Source organism: Heptranchias perlo, chromosome 18 (assembly GCF_035084215.1).
Source record: "Heptranchias perlo isolate sHepPer1 chromosome 18, sHepPer1.hap1, whole genome shotgun sequence".
NCBI lineage: Eukaryota > Metazoa > Chordata > Chondrichthyes > Hexanchiformes > Hexanchidae > Heptranchias > Heptranchias perlo.
Window position 1 is genome coordinate 42812036 of NC_090342.1, and position 24010 is coordinate 42836045.

General features: G+C 41.8%; 1 protein-coding gene across 3 annotated transcripts in view; it reads right to left on the reverse strand.

Moving 5' to 3' along the window:
* cadps2 (Ca++-dependent secretion activator 2) overlaps nucleotides 1-24010 on the reverse strand; it is a 603629-nt gene that overhangs the window by 184459 nt on the left and 395160 nt on the right. For all 3 annotated transcript variants that reach the window (XM_067999803.1, XM_067999802.1, XM_067999801.1), the window contains exons 9-12: nucleotides 20886-20952; nucleotides 19996-20104; nucleotides 18752-18964; nucleotides 8513-8649 (exon numbers count right to left, since the gene is read on the reverse strand). In XM_067999803.1, coding sequence (XP_067855904.1) covers nucleotides 8513-8649; nucleotides 18752-18964; nucleotides 19996-20104; nucleotides 20886-20952 — 526 coding nt within the window. The remainder of the gene's footprint in view (nucleotides 1-8512; nucleotides 8650-18751; nucleotides 18965-19995; nucleotides 20105-20885; nucleotides 20953-24010) is intronic.

Here is a 24010-nt window from a genome sequence, read left to right on the forward strand (position 1 = left end):
TTCTGACTCATAGGCAAGAGTGCTACCCACTGAGCCACAGCTGCCTTACTTCTAATTGATGTACCTAAAACTGTCACAAAATGCAAAGAAACTGTATGAGAGACTCCAATAAATTAACCAAAAGAACAATGTGTTTGTAATGTTTACTTGTAAATATATAAATGAAAATATCATGCAGTTCAGTGAAAGATATTTCATTAAAATTTAATAACATTTAATAACATTAGTGCAGAAATTATAATGGGGAATAAGGAAATGGCAGAGACGTTAAACAAATATTTTGTATCTGTCTTCACAGTAGAAGACACAAAAAGCTTATCACAAATAGTGGGGAACCAAGAGTCTAATGAGAGGGAGGAACTTAAAGTAATTAAGATTAGTAAAGAAAAAGTATTAGAAAAATTAATGGGACTGAAAGCCGACAAACCATTTGACCTGATGGCCTACATCCTAGGGTTTTAAAAGAGGTGGCTGCAGAGATAGTGGATGCATTGGCTTTAATCTTCCAGAATTCCCTAGATTCTAGAATGGTCCCCATTGATTGGAAGGTAGCAAATGTAACCCTGCTATTCAAGAAAGAAGGAAGAGAGAAAACAGGGAACTATAGGCTTGTTAGCCTGACATCAGTAGTAGGAAAAATGCTAGAATCTATTATCAAGGAAATAGTAACAGGGCACTTAGAAAATCATAATATGATTGGGCTGAGTGAAAGGGAAATTGTGTTTGACAAATCTATTAGTGTTTTTTTGAGGGTGGAACTAGCAGGGTAGATAAGGCGGAACCACTGGATATTTGGATTTTCAAAAGGCATTTGATAAGGTGCCACACAAGAGGTTGTTACACAAAATTAGGGCTCATGGGATTGGGGGTAATATATTAGCATGGATTGAGGATTGGTTAGCGGACAGAAAACAGAGAGTAGGGATAAATGGGTCATTTTCGGGTTGGCAGGTTGTAACTAGTGGGGTGCCACAGGGACCTCAGCTATTTACAATCTAGATTAATGACTTAGATGAAGGGACCAAGTGTAATGTATCCAAATTTGCTGACAATACAAAGCTAAGTGGGAAAGTAAGTTGTGAGGAGGACACAAAGAGTCTGCAAAGGGATATAGACGGGTTTAGATAGTGGGCAAGAAGGTGGCAGATGGAGTATAATGTGGGGAAATATGAGGTTATTCACTTTGGTAGGAAAAATAGAAAAACGGAATATTTTTTAAATGATGATGTTCAGAGGGATTTGGGTGTCCTTGTACACAAAACACAGAAAGTTAACATGAAGGTACAGCAAGCAATTAGGAAGGCAAATGGTATTTGGCCTTTATTGCTAGGGGGTTGGAGTACAAGAGTAAGGAAGTCTTGCTGCAATTGTACTGGGCTTCAGCGAGACACATCTGGAGTACTATACAGTTTTGATCTCTACCTAAGGAAGGATATATTTGCCTTAGAAATTGCACAATGAAGATTCACTAGATTGATTCCTAGGATGAGAGGGTTGTCCTATGAGGAAAGATTAGTAGAATGGGCCTATAATCTCTGGAGTTTAGAAGAATGAGGTGCTCTCATTGAAACGTATAAGAGTCTGAAAGGGCTTGACACGGTAGATGCTGAGAGGATGTTTTCCCTGGCTGGAGAGTCTAGAACGAGGGGACTTAGTCTCAGGATAAGAGGTCACACATTTAGGACTGAGATGAGGAGGAATTTCTTCACTCAGAGGGTTGTGAATATTTGGAATTCTCTACCCCAGAGGGCTGTGGATGCTCAGTCATTGAGTATATTCAAGACCGAGATCGATAGATTTTTGGACCCTAATGGAATCAAAGGAAATGGGGATCGGGCGGGAAAGTGGAGTTGAGGTCAAAGATAGACCATGATGTTATTGAATAGCGGAGCAAGCTTGAGGGGCCGTATGGCCTACTCCTGCTCCCATTTCTTATGTTCTTATAATCCTGCTCAACTGTTCATAAAGCCAGGTAGAATCCAAATTTCCCCACTTAGCAAACTGTGGAAAGTCTGGGATATGACACAAACAGAATTTTATAGAAATCAGTCAAGAGTGAATTCCTGATAAATGTGCAACAAATATGTAATGATAGTAGGATCAACATTGTACGTTAATAACACTGTCTTCATCGATGATTGGCACTAGAGACAAACAGGCCAAAAATGGAATGCACCACCTTATAAAATATACATATTATATGACTTACAGAGCAACAATGCATCCTCAGAAGTGATTGCAAGGCAGTAAGATCCATAATGGATTAAATTAGTATTACATTCTCCAATGGCTCTATTTAGCCAAGTCATACAAACCAGTAAGATCTCAGGTTAAGTCCTTGATGAGTACTGAGTTAGCTGATCTTAGCCAAAGTGGTGGCAGGGGATCTACAATTGGCCTCAGCAACCCTTGGTTAGGGAGTGCCCAGCAGGGCCATTCCTAGATTTGTCACCTGGGCGATGACACATCAGCTCACTCAGGGTAGTCCTTACTCAAGTGATCGTTGATGTGTCAGAGGGCAGGCAGAACCTGCCAGGTACAGCACCAGATGTGGCTGAATCAGTTGCATGGCCATTGTAAGAAATAGTCCATGGAGATATTGGGTTACCAAAATATTAACTGGCTGAAACCCTGAAACCCATGTACTCCTTCCTCAGGCAAATTACTTATAAATAATAGGCTAAGCATTGAACACAATCCACCAGTACTATGGGGAACTACTATGGGAAAACACACCGACATCACTGACACATTACACAAAGTAGAAAACAAATTGGCTGCATCAATGTGCATTTTATGCTGAGAAGGTCTTTTGTGTTTTTGCAGAATAATGTACCAGAACAGCAAAGAATGATCATTGAGCCAGTCCAGAGGACAGCATTGGCGTGGTGGTTTGGTATATGCAGACAGAAGGATTCCTCAAAGGGGCAGTTCAATTACTGAGCCATATGTAGCTTAGATGAACACCTGATGCATCAGTCAGCCTGGTTGCACTGGTATTTTGAGATCTGCATCCTCACCGTCATTGTCTGCCTTCAATTCTGGCTTTGTTTCCAGACTGGAAACTGAGACTGGAGCACAAAATCTAGGCCGACGTCCCAGTGCAGTACTGAGGGAGCGCTGCACTGTTGGAGGTGCAGTCTTTCTGATAACACGTTAAACCGAGACCCCGTCTGCCCTCTCAGGTGGACGTAAAAGATCCCACCGCCACTATTCGAAGAACAGCAGGGAAGTTTTCCCTAATGTCCTGGCCAATATTTATCCATCAATCTACATCACTAAAACAGATTATGTGGTCATTATCTCATTGTTGGTTGTGGGACCTTGCTGTGTGCAAATTGGCAGCAAGCACTTTGGAACATTCTGAGATTCTGAAAGGTGCTATATAAATGCAAGTCTTTCTTTCAATTATGCAATAACTAGCACAACCAGGCAATCACACACGTTGACTGCATTAGTACCTGATAGCCTCAGGCCTCTGCAACAATTTTCCAACAGGTGAAAATCGGGCAGGAAACATGTGCAAATTTGGGTCCAATGACTATTGCAATAAATTGCACAAAGTGTAAAGGGGCCCAATTCTCCAGATTCCAACTGAGCTCTTACCATATGAATGCATTGGGAATTGAGGTGTAACAAGTTATTTCTGACCGAGTGGCTCTCAACTCTCTCTGCCATGTAAACGGGGATTGTAACATTAGTACTTTAACGATGACAAGAATGTGAATCCCAACATGGGGGGAAAAAGAAAAGATTTCCTCTCCTGTGGTTCCATTGTTGAGAAGATAAGCGCTTTCTGAAAAGTGACAATTGCTTTCTGCTAACTCACTATCACCTGCCCGAGGGCCTTCCAGTGGCTAACCGGACAATGCACTACTGTGCTTCCCAGAGTTAAGTCATGGCCATTTTTGCTTTAGTTCTGGAAAACTATACAGTCCCCTCCACTTAAGTCCATACCTGATAAATGAATGCTTCTCTTTTGTGAGTAGAGGCTGAAATTCCAGACCCTTTTTCTGTCTACATCCATTACCTGAATTATACTGGCTATAAATTCCTGATGTGTTAATACTTTTCTGACTGGATTGGCATTCAAAACAACACCATGTCACTTTTATGTATGAGATGCATAACTTTATTATTTTTACAGCATAGCAAACTAAAAGCAACAATTTACAGAATTATTTCTTTACATTTAAAATATGTACAAAATTGAATGAAAGGATAGTTATACAAACATTTTGTTCTGAATTTCTAAGAAGTGATGATTATTCCTGATATAAACAAATAAAAGTGTGAAAAAACAAGAACAGGCTGCAGCTATAATGAGACTCAACCTCAACACTAACCTTCTGAAGACTGCACGTGAGACCTCCTCTTTGCTGTGTTTGAAAATACTTTCTAATCAATCAGTTTGTTGAAGGGCATGTTAGTGTGTTAATGAAATATTGGAATGTGTATTCCTTTTACCTGCCTCCTGTAACCATTTCAAGAATTTATATACTGTACACAAACACAACCCCATTGGATACCCATGGGGCTGATTTTCTGGAGGTGTGCTACAGACAGGACATTCCCCTATTCTCCTCCCCCAGATGTACCAACTGGGGGACTGCGGATGTGCTGCCCATGACTTTCTGGCTGTTAAAATGAATGTACCGCACATTGGCGGCAGTGCGCTTGCAATTTCTCCACATGTACGACCGTTAGATGAGTCTCCCCTTCAGTAGGCCCTAATATTTATACTACTGAACCTAACTAAATATTACACACAAAGAATAGCTACTTTTTTAATATATTTTTTCAAGGGATATGAGCTTCGCTGACAGTGCACTCTTTTATTGCCTAACTCTCGCTGCCTGAGAAGGTTGCAGTTGGCCTTTCTTGAACAGCTAGTCTTTGTGCTGATTGGTGTTGTCATGATAGTGTTCAGTCGGGAGTTCTGGGATTTTGGCCTAGAGATGATAATGATGGTGATATACATAAAGTGAGGATGATGTATGACTTGGAGGGGAATTTGGAGGTGATGGTGTTCCCATGACACTGCTGCTCTTGCCCTTCTCTATGGTAAAGGTTGCAGAGTTGGGGTGCTCTTGAACTAAGTGAGGTGAGTTGTTACAGTTCATCCTGTAGGTAGTACATACTGCAGTCACAATGCACGATGCTTTGTTTTGGATGCATTGAGTTTCTTCAGTGTGGTGGCTGCACCCATCCAGGCAAGTGGTGAGTATCCCATCACACTTAGAGTTGAGAGGTAGCTGCTCATCGCAGAAAACCCAGCCTCTATCTCGTTCTTGTAGCCATGGTGTTGATATGGCTGGTCCACTTTAGTTCTTGGTCAACGGTAACCCGCAAAATGTTGATAGTGGGTGAATCGGCGATGGTGATGCCATTGAAGGTCAAGGGGAGATGGCTCGGCTTTCTCTTGTTCGAGATGGCCGTTACCTGGCACTTATTTGGCACAAATATTATCTGCCACTTGTCAAAGGAGTTATGAATGGTGCTGAACACTATGGAATAGTCTACAAACTGTCCTACTCCTGACCTTATGATGGAGGAAAGGTCACTGATGAAGCAGCTGAAGATGGTTGGGACAAGGAAGCCTGTCTGAGAAGCTCCTGCAGTTATGTCCTGGAGCTGCAATGATTGGCCTGTAACAACCACAGCCATCTTCCTTTGCATCAAGTATGATTCCAGCCACTGAAAGGTTTGTCCTTTAACCACCATTAACCTCAGTTTCATCAGTACTGTTGATGCCACACTTGGTTGAATGTTGCCTCGATGTCGAGGGAAGCTACTCTCACCTCTCCTTTGGTATTCAGGTCTTGTGTCCATGTCTGGATCAAGACTATGATGAAATCTGGAGCCATGTTGATCTGGTGGAACTCGAACTGAGTTTTGGTGATAAGGTTATTGGTGAGTTGGGTAGCTCAATGGCATTATTGATGACTCCTCCCATCACTTTACTGATGGGGTAATTCGCTGGGTTTGATTTATCCTGTTTTTTGTCAATAGGAAATACCTGGCCAATCTTCCACATTATCAAGCAGATGCCAGTGGCATAGCTGCGCTGGAGCAGCTTGGCTAGGGGAGCGGCTAGCCCTGGTGCATTGGTCTTCAGCACTATAGCTGGAATGATGTCAGGTCCCATACCCTTTGCTGTGTTCAGTCCTTTCAGCCACTTCTTAACAGTGAACCAAACTGGTATCTCTGATGGTGAGGACCTTGAAAAGGGGCCGAGTAGGATTGTTTACTCAGCAATTTTGGCTGAAGATGCTTGTAAGCACTTCTGGACCCTTCTCCTCCAATTAGTTGCCTGGTTGTCCATCACCATTCTATTTCACAAATTGCACAAAATATGCTATTCCAAAGAAATCAACTACATGGTAAATTTTCATCGAGGGCTCCTGGTGTTTTATGCATTTTAAGAATTCAGCTGCATGACTGAGTCATGACAATTTTCAATCCATTCATTTACCCTTACCGTGTTCATGCCATTTAAATATAAATTACACACGTATTACAATGCCTTTATATTATCACTTTTACATACATGCAAAGCAGTTTTGGATGCACATTGATGCATGAATGGCTATCTGTGCTTCTCAGGAGTCAGGAGGCAATCCAAGTCTTAAGAACATGAAGCCAGGAGATGTGAGACCATCTCTAATAGAAAGTCTCACATAACTTGGGTTTCAAACAGGGGTCATTGTAACTCCAGCATGGTGCACAGTCATGTTTTAAAGGTGCTCAGGTAGCCTTTCCAGTTGGCATACCTGGAACTTTGTAAATGTTTCTCTAATTACATTAAAACAAGCGTGGCTATGCAGTGCAACTCTGCTGCTGTGAGATTCATAGCCAGCAGCTTAACACGGGTCTGCTGGCTACACATAACACTATATAGCTCATGACTGGAGTCTGCAGTATAATGGCACCCCACGTTATGCTTTGGCAAGTGGCTGAGCGGTACCCAATGACTTATACTGATGTCACTGTGTGGCAAAACTGTTAACCTATAGCAAATAATTTATGAAATTAATGAGCCACGTTTAACAGTGTAAAAACTACATTATGGATTGTAAGAAAACCAAAATTTAATGTCTATGATTTGAAGCACTGCAAGTAGAAACATTGCATTACTTTAAAAATTATTCCAAGATGACTGTATTTTTAACACTGAACTGTTGATGGTGCAGATACAAGAAATGCTGAGCAAGAGCAGTATTATGAGGACACAGAATTTGCTATCGCTATTAATGTGCATTCAGAAATGTGAGCAGATTTGCTTGTTACAAGATAAAGTAGAACCTCTGAGGCCTCAGAGAAAGAGGCACTGCAACCTCTGAACATCTTCACAGTGACAAGAAATCAGAGACTTAAAAAGTGCTAAATACAGTAACACTAGAAGATACAGATTACTGAAAGATGCCTCTGCCTCAGACCCAGGGAGCACAATCAGAGGGGACAATCTGCCCATTCCCCCAGCGTCAATAGGACATACTAAATGATAGAGGTTTATGGTCCCTCTGGTGAGCCTTTTCCTCATGTCTCCATTTAGTAGATCCTGTTTATACTGTTGGATATTCTAAATTATAGAGTGCTATAACTTAAAGAAAACTTGGACTTAATACATACTTCAAATGAACAATATTAGACAAATCAAAATGAGCTATCTCATTGAGCAGTTAAAAACTGATTGCTGACATTCTCCGCGTGTTTAATTATTTTGTGATTATCATCCATGTGGTTTTACCGATTGAAAATTGATTCATTTTATATTCACAGGTATGCTGAGCATTTCGCTGCTATCCATAATAAACAAACTGAATTACAAGAAAATGGAACTTTTGGGACCAGTTAAAAAGTTGTTTTTTTAAACAAGGTTGCAGACGAAGTATTTGCTGTCAGTGAGCAGTCATGATGATAGGGGTGGGGGGAGATAGTGTGTTTTAGAACTCAGTGAAAATTTGGACAATGTTTACAGTCTCCTAGAAAATGGCTATTTCACCAGAAGAGATGAGTGACACCAAAAAGCAACCAGACTTCTACCAGCTGCCATGATCCGAGGAGACTTCCTCACGTTAACAAAATTCCTCAATGGTAAGTAAATGCATGTTATATCCTGCAGCAACTACAGGGATGGTACCACATAACATTTGTCACCCTTTTGAAGTCTCTGACTAAAGGGTTATAGCAGATGTAGACATAGGGCATCTGCTGATCAAGGGTTGTGTCTTAAAACACCTGTACAAATATTTGCAAAGCCAGTGTCTGCACTTTGTGTGTTCATTAAAAGCTTTCTGTCCTTATGCAGGACCTTGTCTAGCTAGTACATCATGTCTTTGCTCGATTCTCTTCCCCATTCAGTGACGCAGTAATTGCCTTCAAGTGTATAATTTTCAAGTCTGAAACCAATTGGTGAGAATCCTTAATCCTGGTGGGAGGTTTTTAAAAGGACAAGCCTGGTGGGATGAATCATTTTGTCCCAACCACCTTCTCTCAGCAGGTTACTCACCAGACAGGAATATGAATCGTTCAGCCTGTGCTCTAATGTTTTCCTTTGAAGCACTTCAAACAGGGCCGAATGGTCAAACTTGCATGGATCGGCAGCGATGAACTCATCCATTCCATGCTTCTGAGCTCGATCTGCATCTGCAGAAGTAATGGCAAAATGGTATTCAGTATGTGGCATGTTTGTTTTAAATCCAGATTCAAATGCAGGCACTGATTTAAAAAAAAAATCTTTTCACAAGCAGAATCTTTATCTGGAATGCTCAAAGCTGTTGTTTACTTTATAAAGGGGGGGCCTTTTTTTGTATTTACATCTAAAGAGGAGCAGCACAGGTGATGTCACATGCACGGCAGTGATTTATACTTTTCTTTAACTATTGCTGCAAGCACACAAAACCTAATATAAACTGGATGGATGACTCGAATGCAACGGTTTCTGGGAAAATGCACCTTTGTGATGTTGAGGCTATAAAAGTCACTTCCCCTCTGCCACATGGTCTATTGAGGGAGTAATTACTCATGGAACCTGGTCTCCATTAAGCACAAAATGCCTATCACGTGCAACACTGAACCTCGTTTCCATTGCGAACAGCCAGGAGATGCTGCAGCAACGTGACAAGTAACGTCAGTCCCCACCTTCGTCGATGTGGTGTTCACGTTGGTTAGAGGGTCTGCTGTTGCTCAGTTACTCTGGGAGTGGTTTAGGAACTTAATTGCAGCTCTGGATTGGCACTGAAGAATAAAATGGATGCAAATCTCTTTCAGGCACTCATCACCAAAAACCTTTAACTAATCTGAGTCTGCTTCAGTAGATGGGGATGGGGATGGGAATTGGGATTGGGGTGCAGGTAACAATCTAACAGTTAGTAATTTTATTTTTTTTAAAAAGGGGATTTTTTTAATTGAAAGTACTTCTCCAGACGATATGATTTCTTTTTAATCTCTCCAGCACTGCCTAACTCTGTAACTTCTCTAAGCCACAAACCCTGTCAAGAGTACCATTCATAGCTGATGACCAGGAAATAATAAGCTCAGGCCATCTATTGCCCATTTATTAAGTTAATTTCCAAAATAATATTTTTTTTTAGTTTGTCTAAGATCCTTTGAATTGCCTTTGGTTTATAATCAGGATTTCCCATCAACAGTGTCCCTTTGACCTACAGCTGCCCAGAGTGACTGTCCATTCGCGCATTTCCATTGATTTTGTGTCTTTTGAAGATACATTTTCGGGCGTCTTCAGCCCCTGCGGGTTTATCAAAAAAGCGAATCACAGTAATTGTTCTGATTGGCATCACCTATTTGTCCACAATTCAGATGTGTTTTATCTGTCAACCAATTCACAGAGAGGGAAAAGCATTCCACTGCTGCTTAAAAGGGGCCAGCTATTTCCAAGAATCTCATCTCTTATTGGGTCTATCGTACCATAAGGCAATTTATGATCAGCTTCAAATTGATTTTTCTTTCTTTCAATGCTGACTTGAGTCCTTCTTCCTTTAATTCCAAAGTAGGTCAATTTATGTTCATTACTTAAAATGTATAATCCTTAATGTATTTGTGCAGCTTTGGCGAGTTTGGATTCCAAGATAATTGTTTAATGCAAGTGCACTGAACTGCTTGACAAAAATATTCTTCAGAAATGGAGACAAAAGCTTATAGATAAAACCCAGTAACAGTGAATTTCATGATAAAACTTATTATTGATCTGTAGATGTGATGTTAACATATTCAGTCACTTTTAGAAATTTAGCCCCAGATCATATTGATCCATGTCAAGTCCAACATTCAGCAATAAGGGAGGATGGAGGACATGTGTAATACAATCTGAAGGATCCACAGTGTCACGTGTTTGAAAGGACTGACAAAATGATCCATCCTACTCAGCTTTGCAGCGTCAAAGCAAGAGTCAAATCTATGTGACAGATCTTTCAAAGGCGGATGTAGCATGTAACAGCTCCTGACGGCATTAACAGCAGAGCTTAATAGGATTTCAGGTATGACCATGAGTCTGTGAAAACACAAGCAGTACTAGTTATACTCTGTATCTATCTTAGGACCAGCAGGTTTGGTGATTTAAACAAACAAACAAAAAAAGGACACACGTGAAGTAACCAAGCTGCCCAACTCAGTCTGTAGTGTGCACAAAATTCTCCTCGGAACGTGACTGGAACGCCTGAACCCTAAGTGTCTATTTGGAATGGGTCTTTCAAGAAAGGCTAATTAGAGCCAGGGAGGGGGAAGAGGCAGAAGTGTTTTAATAATTGCTCCTGGTTGGCCCTTTCCTTAACATAGGGCTATTTTCCTTGTTGCTGCTGTTTTTCCAGCCTTCACTGGCAAAATCCTCCAAGGGGAATTAAGTCGCAAGGGGCTGAAGAAAAAAAAGGTGGCATTGTACAGGCACCAGCAGCCCTTCACAAGCTGCTGGCCCCCAAAAGCCCAACCCCGAACCCCACAGCATTCCCAGCACATCATGTCCAGGGAACATTTCAGAATTAGCAAGTCTTCACGGAGCACCAAAGGACTCTGCAATAAACTCCCACCTTGGAGTTTCCACTGAATTATGGATTCATTGCATTGTTAGTCATTGGTACAAACTGGGGGCATCTTTAATTTTGGCCCTGACTGAGACATTAGGAGGGAGATCAAACTTTGATCAGATGAACCTGATCAGAAGAGTTCCTTTGCTGGTCCCCATAAGATTGTAACAAGTTCTGACTTGATATTTGCACCCATTTGGTTTTAATTCTGAAACTAAACACACCAATGACATCAGGGTTACCTATTGCACAGATGTTTTTTTCTACTCCTCTTACTCCCTCCTCCCTCCATGAATGTGTTGACTTCTTGCTGGGATAAGGTTCAACAGATGTCAGTTACCTTCCAGCACCTCACCCAAATAGCTGTAATTCTAGTAAGAGTTTCAACATAGAGGGGCTGATAATGTGGTGGTGACAGGTACCTGTAGGGTTGCAGCGTTTGCCTGCCAGTACAATATTGACCCCTTGCTGTTAAACCTCACACATAAGGAATGGAGGCCTGAGGTCTATCAAGCACAGAGCCGAGCAGACTGGGAGCCTGTGCACAAAATTCATCTCAGAATGTGACTGGAGCGCTTGAACACTAAGTGTCCATTTGGAATGGGTCCTTCAAGGAAAGCTAATGGGAGCCCGGAAGGGGAACGAGGCGGAAATTTTAAAATAATTGCTCCTGGTTGGCCTTCTCCTTAATATGGGGCCACCTTCCTTGTTGCTGCTGTTTTCCCAGCCTTCACTGGCCAAATCCTGTAAGGGGGCTTAAGTCACAGGGGGCTGAAAAAGAAAAAAAAAGGCGGCATTGTACGGGCACCAGCAGATTCTCCCCCGTCCAAACAGAAGGATGGAAAGTCCCTGGGGTAAGAGATCCTCTGCTGGTTGTGTGCAATGACATAGTAAATACGTTTGTGATGATTTCCTCTGTTTAGGATTTCTAGTGAAGAAGTGATCCCATTCCTAAAAGAAAGTTTACGATTTTGTCAGTAGTCTTCACAAATGTAATTACGACATCACTGCACCTAGCGACCCGAGGATTTCTAATCCCTAAGATGGCTTCAATGAAATGTGGGACAGTTGTTTGTGAATTATAAACTAAAGTGGAGGCAAACTTAATCCTAATTGTTTTCAATTGATGAAACTAGCTGGGACTTGCAGATAAAGGGGGTGCATTTTATGAGTTAGCGCTCCCAGCAAGAGACTCACTCAACTGGAGGGTAAATCGGACAAATGATTGGGAGGTCAGCTATGACAGTTTGCAGCTCTCCCCAATTTTCCCTTTATTGATTTTAAAGGCCGAAAAATCAGGAGGCCTGCAAATCGGGTAAACTGACCTCCGCATCTGATTGCCAATCTGCTCTCCCGTCAATGAAGCTCGGTGTTGCACTGAGAAGCTAACTCAAAATTTATCCCGTGGTTTTAGTGAGACGTCCCTGTAGCAATTCCCCTCGATTTCAACAGTGGACTCTATAATTCTGCTAAAGAACAAGTGGGGCCCACGAGAACAAACTGGGATGTTACCTTGACTTATCAAATATCCCAGCATTTTACAAAAGGGCTGGGTTTATTTTTCTTTCTCTCTCCTTAATTACCGAGGTTCAGGGGATTAAATTAATATTGGGTTACATCTGACTCACCAGAGCCTCTGCCCTGCTTCCTTTGAGTCTTATATTAATATATGAATAACTAAGGTGTCAAATTTCAGCGACTGAACAAAGACAAGAGATAGCAGGCCAAGCAGAGCGACGTGCGAAATCTGTGCAGGAGGCATTTTTCTCACCTCTAAATACAGGTTTGTGCCAGTTAAAGGGTTAAGCACATAGTTTGGCAATTCCTACGCACAATACACACTTAATACAGCAAATTAATACCCACTGTTGTCACCTTTGCAAAAGCTAATCTATTCACTTGTGTTATAAACACGTCACTTTAACTGCTCAAAATTAATTGAACACTTGCTGAAACTGGATGGGGGAAAAAGAAAGTTGGACTTTAATCATCAGCCATGAGGCCACATCGAGGGTCAATGGAAATCAGTGGAAAGTCTAAATATGGAGTTCAAGCTTTCACCTATAACTCGGGGTACAGACGAGAACTGCCATCAATTGGATGCGGTGGATGTACGTTACGTTAAATGGGTGAAACTGCTGATCAAGTGACATCAGATAGTGTTGCCAACACTATTTGACTAGATCCAGATCATAGAATCGTACAGCACTGAAGGAGGCCATTCGGCCCATCGTGCCTGTGCAGGCTTTTTGAAAGAGCTATCCAATTAGTTCCACTCCCCTGCTCTTTCCCCATGGCCCCGCAAATTTCTCCTTTTCAAGTATATATCCAATTCCCTTTTGAAAGCTACTACTGAATCTGTGTATTCCAGACCATAATAACACGCTTCGTAAAAAAAATTCTCCTCAGCTCCCCCTGGTTTTTTTGCCAATTATCTTAAATCTCTGTCCTCTGGTTAGCAACCCTCCTGCAGTGGAAACAGTTTCTTCCTATCTGCTCTATCAAAACCCTTCATAATTTTGAAAACCTCTATTAAATCTTCAAGTAGCCTTCTCTGCTCTAAGGAGAAAAATCCCAGCATCTCCAGTCCCTCCACATAACTGAAGTCCCTCGTCCCTGGTACCATTCTAGTAAATCTCCTCTGCACCCATTCCAAGGCCTTGGCATCCTTCCTAAAGTGTGGTGCCCAGAATTGGATACAATACTCCAGCTAGATGCTCCAGAAAATCAGCCCAATCCAAGAGAGTCATGTATTCCCTTCACTCCGTTCTTGGAATACAGAAAATGGTGGACAAATTCAGGATACCTTCCTGAACCTCTGACTACCCTTCGAAGGCATTTCTGGACAAGAATGGATTCTGAGACCTGCATCATTCCTCATGGAGCTATGTTGGCAGTAATCTGATCCATCAGACTTACCAATATTCCAAGACACGTATAAACTTATTGGGAAAAAGCCCTCATTATTTCAGGGATCCTTCTACTCCCATTCCCCCATCCCATGTATTTCACACTCTCTTCTTTCAGAAGTTATGAACTTACTGAGCAAACTTCAGTTGGGATCATCTTCATCGATCCCTGTACAATTATTGCACATTAGAAGGTATATCAGTGCTGGGTCCTTCTCCTCCAGTCATGTCAGATCCCTTTATCTGGTGTATTTGAATTAATATATTAAGATGCAGCCTACCTGATGGTTTGGTCTTAATTCACTCATAAGCACAATTGTATATTTCCTTCATATTTAAAGAAATTAAAGTAATAAATTTTCCATTAATATTCCTGGAATGCTCACTCCTTCTAGGTTTGTTTAAATTGGAACTGGCTGCATCTATAACAATAGGAATTTGAATATTTCCCAAAAAATTGCACAGCAATGAAAACACTACGCTAAACAAGGCTCTCCAACCGACACATTAATACTGCCACCGTTCTTTATAGATCATGAGTAAATTCAGTATCTCTCCATTAGGATCTGCACTGACGGCCAAAGCAAAAGCCACAAGGGTTTCGGTTGCAAACAAGCTTTCTGCATGAGCAAGTTAAAAGCACAAATGTGACAAGGCAGAGGGCCACGGCACGCAGACACGTGAAGGAGCGGACTCTGCCACATGCAGTGTTTAGCAGACAGTGGTAAAGCAAGATGTTAGCACGAGCCTATAATGACAGCTCACACAGCCCACTCAAGAGAGACAGTTGGCAGCGTACGCCTAGCACTTACCCTTGGCTCCGGCTACATGTTAGCAAAGCAAGGAGAATAAAGCATATTGAGGTGAAACAAATCGACAGTAGAAAGGACACAGATGTAGGGCTGTGCCGATCAAACAGAACTGATGCAACCGATTAAAGGTCTTCGGTGTCAGGTTGAAGTGTTTGGCAGAGCACTTTAACATGTCCTTGGACAGAGGCGGCTACAATGAAGAGCCAGATGTTATGGCATCCAGTTGCTGATCACGTCTGGCACCATAAAATCATTATTTTTTATTGTTTTAAGACAAAACTAAGATTAAAATGCACAAACGACACAGATACAATATCGCCCAAAACAAACTTGTCACAGTGTACGACAAGGCAGCGATGCAACAGAATGTTTGCTGGGCTGGTCCAGAAATGAATCCTGCCCGACACTCCCCTACTGAGTAGCACTGCCCCTGTAAACACCGACAGACAGAAAAAGAAACACAAAAACAATTATTGAGCTCGTCACTGAGCCAATGATGACAGGTGAGATAAAATACTCCACATACACACACACTGGGCCTGGATATTTCAAACGTATCACATAGAAAAATGCTGCCACGACGGTTTCAACAATTCAAACAGCCAAATGCATTCTGGGTTTAGATCTGTCCTGGCTGAAAATATGGAATTCGAAGGATGCCTTTGGTGTGACATTATTGCACAGGAATAGAAAACCCATTAAGACCGGAGATTGCATCATTTTTAGGAGAGTTTACTATATAGTAATACACAATTAACTAGCTCATTAACTGAATGAAGATTCAATTCCATGGTAAGTTGTTGGACCAAAATTAAATTTCAAACTTGACTGATGCACAAACATACTGACAGGTGGTGCAAGATCCTAGAAATGGAGAGGGTGAAACATAGATACATTAAAAAGAATGAACACAGTATATTTATTTACCGAAACACTGCACTAGACAGAAATAAGTAAACATAAGGCCTTTAAGACAGTACAGCTTAGCACATTTTGGGGGAGATATTGTGGCCTCCTACCCAGCAGAACCCGAGCGATAGTGCCTGAAATTCGCGGGGAAGAACTTTACTGCCCCAATCTTGCCGTTGCTGTGGCCATCGCCATTTTGTCAGGGTCCTTGGAATAGGCAGCCCAGGGGGCAGCCTGAAGTAATTGCACAGCTAATTTAGGTATTTAAATCGGTGTCCCATGATGTCAACTGGACCACCATGCCATTTTAGGGCTCAACTGGATGGCAGGTGCGCCGTACACATTCCACCCAGTAACAGCTGGCAGTCCAGCTGAAGAGGAGCCCATAGGTAAGTCCTTATTTATTTTTGTGGGGTCAGGAGGCTGCCCAATATTGTGGCAGCTAGGAGCTGGCAGGCAGTCTTGGGATGCTCATTTTCTGCCCGCAGCTCACTGGCTCTACGTTAATGGGGCCTGGCCCTCAAAATGGATTGGGCCTCTGTAGGCACTATTTGGGCAGCTGGCTGGCGCACTCTGCCAACCCCCCGTCCAGAAACCGCATGTAGGAAAAATCTAACCCCTTGCTTCTTTGCATCATTGTCAACATTGTACAAGACATGAGGAACATGCAAACATTCAGAAGCAGAAAGCAACAGAACTACCTCTGATCTGTCAGCAAAGTTTTTTTTTAAACTCAAAGTTTCGTTTTGTGGTGATTTTGGTGATTATCAGATGTTGGTAAATGGAAGTTTATTTTTCATTTAGCCTCCAGTCAATATCAAGAAGTGCCGTAATGTGCCATACAAGATCAGGCTGAGGCGCATCCTAAAGCTGCCTCTACACTTCCAAACAACAGTGAGAGATTTCCTCTTTGTGCTTTGCAGCAAAATTATAAATTCATGACTTTGATACAAGTACTGGCCAGAGGAAATCATATCATTAGAGAACCTCCCTACTGCACCAGTGTGAATTATTCTATTTTTCAAACGACCCATTCTTGTCTTCCCTCCAAGTGAAATTGCCACTTCATGGATGACTCTGCAGCAACCTCTCCCGCCACTCCCTGGATAAGACCCTGCAGTCCATTTCTCTTCATGCTCACAGTACTGAGATCACAATGATCAAAGGTACCAAAGGTACCCGTGATGTTTGCTGTGCTGACTGATATGATGAGCAAGAGCTTTCTTGAGCTCGATATCAACTGGTAGATGCCAATTCTGTTTCCCAGACACTGAACCTGGTATGTAGGCCACAAGGCACTAATGGATAGAAGCTTATATGTTCTCTGAAGGATGAGCAGATAGATTAGCTGCTGTGGATTTTTTTCCTGGTGTGTGGTATGGCTGAGAACTTTATCGAGGTTATAACACTGGCAGGAAACTGGTTTTGATATTTCTTCACCTGCGCAAAAGGGAAATGTTTGAACAAAGGGAATACTAGGTGTATTGATGAAAGCTCCTCCATTTTTTCTTTAATAATTCAAGAAATGTCCTCTTATGAACTTGAATGGTATATTTAATGCGCCAGTAGGGATACTATTTAACAATGCTAATTAGACAATACTTGCCTAAGCAAATTCTATTACCTACAAAACAGATTTCTGAAACAAAAGCATACTATAGACATGTAGATCCTGTGTCCATATAGTCCAGAGATTTACCATTACACGGGAGGAGGAATTTAAAATGGGAAAATCGGAAGCAAACCTATATCAGAAGTGTGAAAAATAGTGAGCCATAGTTCTGTGATCAAGACCTGTCGCTACAAAATATATAAAATACAAAGTAATGGGTACTGTACCAACGGTATGTGCGCCCTGGGATTACCTCATGATTTTGCTGGGTACAAGTTAAACAAAATCACAGTTGATACAAAAAGCCTGGATAGTCCAGGCCCCTTCCTGGAAGCCCTGCCCTCTCCTCCAAACACTTAAACCATAGGTGCAAAAGATAATGGCACATCTTAAGGAGACTTCCAAGATAAGACTTTCCAACAGTACAATTTACTAGGTAGATGGCCCAAGTATGCATGCTGCAAAATGTTACGTCAGCCTGTTCGACATGTACTGCTAGCCCAAGCCAAACCCTCACACAAACGCTCTTTTGCGATTTATCATGCATGCTCATACTCCAGCAGGGAACAAATTCAAGCTGCAATTTACGACCAATAGTATTGGCACACTCACATCTAAAAGAGCTTCATATATAAAAGCACTGTAAGACAACCTTGCTGATGATCACTGACTAACACACAGGATGGGATGCAAGATGGCAACATGGCCACCATCAATTTAAGTGGTACAGTTCTGGCTATATGGATCTGAGCCAGATATGCTGGTCCTGCTTGTTTCACACCTGCACCTTAGTGAATGGCAAATATATCTGACGATATCTTAATGAGCTTATAATCCACACATTTACGACTTTGCTAAAAATAAATAAAAACTCAGAAAATCTTATATTTATGATATTGCTACACAAAGTGACAAGACAATTTTATCTTAACATACTGTTTTGTCTGCAAACACAAAGAAAGAAACATTCACTGAGTGACAATACCCCTTTATGAATACAGGTTCACAAAACTTCATCTCTTAACTCCAATATTTCACAACAGGATAAAGTGCAGCCTGAAGTATGCAGTGAACTATCATGCTGTTCAGAAGGGTTGTGTTACGATAACAGCTTCGGACAAAAAAGACTGAGAAAAAGAAACTTTTATCCATCGAGGTTGCCTTTCCTTTAGGTCCTCATTCAGGGCGTGTGCAAACCACTTCCATTGCCCTCCCACCCTCATACCTATCCTTTTACCCACTGCTGAATCAGGAACAGCTTAAATCGCTTCCAATAGCAATGATTACAGCCATGATGACTAAACGTGGAAACCTTAACACTTGAAACATGGCACTATTGAAAAGACTACAGGAGTCTTATTTTCCAATGCCATTTGGACAGTAAGGATTGTATGACTGGAAAACAGTGACACAGCGCCACTTCTATCCAAATTAGAATTCAAATTAAATTGTTTCTGGCATACTCACAGAACTGAGAGATAGGCACATCTGGCAGCTGTGCACTTCCTCCCTTGGCATTCAGCTTCTGGACCTGGGACGGAGGGACAGGCTTGTAGGACTGGCCTGTAGCTCTGTACATAGCTTGAACCCACAGCACTCGATCCTGTTCGTCATCACTCGCATACACTACTGTGTCACCTTCTTTAACTGCATTGAAGAATGCCCGGCCACCATCTAGACCTGTAATTAAATTACCAGGATCAAGTTATAGCTTCCTTTTACATGCTCACTTCTTGCTTAAAGAATCAACTCTTCCCGACTGGCTTTCGTGGCTGGAAAGCTTAAATTTTTCTAATCTTTCCTCAACATTCATCCAATTGTATCTGGGATCTGTTTTGTTGTCCTTTCTTGTACCCTTTCTAATTCAAGTACATTTTGTGCACACTGACCAAATCTGAACATAGTACTTCAGTCTGACTAGTGCGTTGTGAACCCTTGGCATAACCACTGTAAATATGTATTCTACTGCTCTGACTATATAACCTCATATTCCATTAGTGTTTTATAATTGCTTCTCCACTTTGTAAAGACTGTGATAGTGCGATGCCTTAAGTTTACCTGTGCTAATTGAATTTGATTCATTGAAATTTCTGTTTTTGCTTGGTGAGTAGGTAAACTTTGACTCGCTTTTTTCCACCATTAGTGGTATAGAGTTGCTAAGACCCTTAGTAATGTACTCTTGGAAGGACAGCTCCTTTAATACTATATCACCCAGAAAGGCTTTTATTAAAGGAAAGGTTTGATGGATAAAGCCTGACCCAACTCTACTTTTCATAGAATCATACAGCACAGAAGGAGGCTATTCGGCCCATTGAGCTTGTGCTGGCTCTTTGAAAGAACTATCCAATTAGTCCCACTTTTGCAACTGTCTTTTTCCTTCCCTAGTTGGTACAATTGAAAACAAAAGGACACATTTGACTTGAAGCATCACAAGATGTGCTATTTGCATTTCTTTATTGTAATGTGCGTGTTTGAACAGATCCAAAAACAGCAGCAGCAAACAAAAAGTGTAAAGCTGCTGAAAATAGCATATTTGCACTTTACCACAGAAACTGCATAGCCTGACTGTAATCCACATGCCTCCTACACCAAGAAACACACTTGTTGAAAGCCAAGTCCACAGTGTATTCCATCCCCCTTCCATCCCATTAAAACATTCTGATTCGCAAGCACAAAGTAGTCATTCGTTTCTTCCCCTCTGACAGCAATACCTGGCTGTGGCTCTGTGTAGTCCACTGTATATCCTTCCAGTTGCATTAATTCCTGGGGCTCAGACTTCTTTTCTCTGTAACTACACATAGCAAACGTATACTGGCTAACCTGAAACAACAGGCAAGGCAGATTTAACCACAAGGACATATTACACCAGATCCCACATTCATATATAACAACACATAAATACAGGACTATTTACTTATTTGCAAAATTAGATGGAATGCTTTAAGGCTCAGTACTGGAATAATTATTATGTGCAAGAACACCTTCTTGGGTTAGATCATCTGACTGGCGGAGTTTATGTACGAAGGTGTAATGCACTCGTACTCCATAAAAGCAGCTTTAATGCTCCAGTCTACTCCGTTCTTCTAAATTTACAACTGCAGTGGTTAAAAAGTTGTAAGAATCTTTGAATCCAGACCCTCCTTTTTAATAAACATTTCCTACTCCCTCAGGACAGCATTTACTGTTTATCATGATCTTGAAAGGCACAGAATGATCACTCTTCGAGATGTTAGAGTAAATTCAGCAGAACCACACTTCTGGCAGGAAGCCTAAGAGAGTGGGTCAGCGATACAGTTACAGCACTGTAGTGCCTGTTCTCCAACCTGTGCTTCCTTTGAGCCCGGGTCACCAATGGCCAAAAACAGAAAACGCGGGAGACAGTCAGCAGATCAGACAGAATCCGACAAGTCGGTTGAGGTTTCAGGTCTAAATCCCTTCTCACCAATGGCTGTGCTGAAATTACTCTGTTGCTCATGAATGTGGTGGGAAAAAACTCAATCCACTACTCCCCTTCTCCATATTCACAAAGTCAAAGATATCTGCAAACCCATGGCAAACTTAGAAGGAATGATGAATTAACCTGAAAAAGTCACTCACTAACCTGAACCAGGACAAAGTATCGCTTCTTCCACCTCTTCCAAACCTTCTGTCCAAGTGCATAAAGGTACCTTCAGTCAAGAAACAAGATTTTACTCTATGTAGACAACAATCATTTTCAACACAATATAAAATAAGAGGAATTATTCAAGGAAAAAAAACCCAATAGGTCATTTAGAGTAATCCAACTGCATTTGTTTATGTCACAGTGAGAAAGAGAGGGGGGTCTTCCGATGGCTCAGGGAGTTTATCCAGTGAGTAGCTGAGCTGTACAAGGTACGATGGTCCCAGGTCTAACCCTCGATCCATGATGATTTAGCTGATCTCAATCAGAGCATTGGTAGGGCCATTACAATTACAAATGCCCCAGGGATTAGGAGAAAAAAATAAAAATCGGCTGGGGTTCCTGATCTATCAAAGTAATCAGAGAGTGCTCATACAATAGCAGTAGCATGAGGGGTTTAATGTTCACCCTGGACAGGCTATTTCCAAGATTACTTAATGCAGAAGGTCATGTTTTAGTTCATAGTAAGTGTGGGCTTGCCTGTGGGAGCAGTGCTTTGCACTGGACACGAGAAAAAGAAAAAGTACCTGGAGCACACCTGAATCATAACAATTGGAAATCAAAAATCTCCAAGAAAGAACAGGAGTGGAGAAAATTGGTGAGCTAAAAAAATTGATAGTTGGGAGGATCACAGCACCATTTTTGTGTATTAAGATGTATCATATTTATCATGAAAGGTTAGAAAAACAGAGACAAAAACAGAAAATAATATTTTTCAGCCAATTACTGTACCTTCAGCTACTATCGCTATGCATTACGACACAATTCCAAAACACACAGCAACATTTTCGGAGATACTAACTATTTTCTCTCTCCAGTTGGTTTCTGGCACCTTTCTCTAATTAGGCCCATTTCCACGTCACATGTTATACCACAGCCAATTATGTAGTTGGGGACATTCTGACTAGTTCTTCGCAATATATGTCCGCTGAGAGCAGTCTGCAGGGGCCTATTCTCTAGCTTTCCCTTTCTCCTTGTAGGAAAGCATCTTGCTTCATTGAAGCACTTTCTCCCTCTCATGAATGTCTCGGATGAGATTAGGAACTTGTCATGCATCAAATTACAGGTGTGAGTCGGTAGATATATCATTCCTTGTCGTGCTGGATTGGTGCACCTATCTGTTGAACTAAGGCTCCAAAATGTACTGCCATTTGTAATATATTGACAGACGCAGTAACAGTTACAGCTCTGAAGAACTAGGTGTGTAATAAACTGTTGTACAAGGCAAGTTTCATATCACAATCACTCGCTCCATTTGTCCAACAATAGACCAAATGCAGCCACGATATTGAGAGTGGGTATCTTACCCTGCTGATCTAAGACATGACACTCTGACTTTAATGCCCATCCTGCTTCATGAACTGATAAACATGGGGCATAGTGGGCTGCAAAAAGGTGCCAAGAGCGGTTATGCTGGGTCTCCGTCCTGCTTGCACATCGTACACAATTCCGCTGACATTTAAAAAAAGCCAGAAAGCTCACACCAGAAATTAGCAAGAGTTTCATTAAAATAGTAAAATGAGACTGAGATGATGTCATCTTGGCCTGTACGTTGCTTTCCGAACTTTGAGCATGAAGAACGTCAGGTGAAATCCTGCTAATATACGACAGGTGTCTAGGGTTCCTAAGGGATTAGCTGTAGATGAAAGTTCAAATAAAGGACGTAACAAGAAGATTCTGTTAGCAGCTCTAAGGTTATTTCTGGAGCGTTCTCTTACATTTTTTTTTCTGCTGCCACTTAGGATTTTATGAGCCTTTGTAGTAATTGCTCTAAACTTGCTCTTTTTTAAAATCTACATCTCCATTAGAGACAGCAATGGGTTTCCCAATGGGAATGACCACCGTCTGTAAACTTTCTGGAGGGTGAAGAGGTATAGAGTATTGGAGTGAGGTAGGAAAGAATGCAAAAGAGGTGCTGTGTATCCACCCGCTGGTACCTTCGCACCCACATTTACTAACAGAGGGGGATATACCTTGCTTTGGCAGAGAGTAGTGCATACAAAGGCTGCAATTCTTAGACTAGATTCTGATAGCAGGCTCGCTAGCACAAATATGACATGCAAAGGCCTAACTAATGAAAAATTTAATAGTAATAATATCGGTTCTTTGGAAGCTCCCCAATCAGAGTATGTCTTGCTTACAGTGGCACTGCATGAAAGAAGATATGCCAGGGTGACCAACAGCCATAGCAACCCACTTGGACATACCAGCCAAGGTGATATCAAGCGTATCTGCAGGCATTGTCACATCTACCTGGCAATTACCATGGGGAATCGTTTTCACAGGGTCCTGGTCAGCAGACCATCAGATGTTGACCTGTGCTATCTGCCACAAGGTCACCTGCAGCTAACATGCACCATAGGGCTGGCACAGCAAGTGACGATATCGGTTAACTGTGGCCTCATAAAACCTACCTGCATCTCCTTGCAGGCATGCTGCAATGCTGACTTATGGGGATGGCACCATGGAGAAGCAAGTAGAGCTGTGCTCCTCACAACCATCTCATGCAGCACTAACTCTGCTTCAGTTGCCATCAAACAGGCGGTCAGATGCTGGGCTCCTCCATCACTTGCCTGCAGTCTCATGCCTCCACCTTGGGCTTCCTGCCCCTTCATTTTTGCTGTCACTCTTAGCTCTCTCTCCCTTCAGCCTTGGTAAAGGCCATCAATGGGTCAAAATGCCGCTTGATGCTTTCCAAAGGATTTTTGTTCCCTAATTCTGCATCCCTTTAAAATTCACCCACATACAATTTTCTGCTCCCATAAGGCTACCTCCCCAAATGTATAGTTGGAGCTGTGAATAATTATGCAAATGATCTGATCTGGAAAACTGTGTGCCATTATCACAATATCATTCTGGCTAGGTTTGCACCAGTTCTTAACCAGGATTAAACTGCAGCAGTGATGCAAATCAGCTCCAATACGCATTATCTTGGACACGTGGACTGGGCCGACACGTCACTTCTACCATAATCTGAATGTAAACCAAAATGGGAAAGACAGGTGCACTATCATCCTGTCACAGACACTTTCAGTTCCATGAAAGGCACTGTAACCTGAAATAAC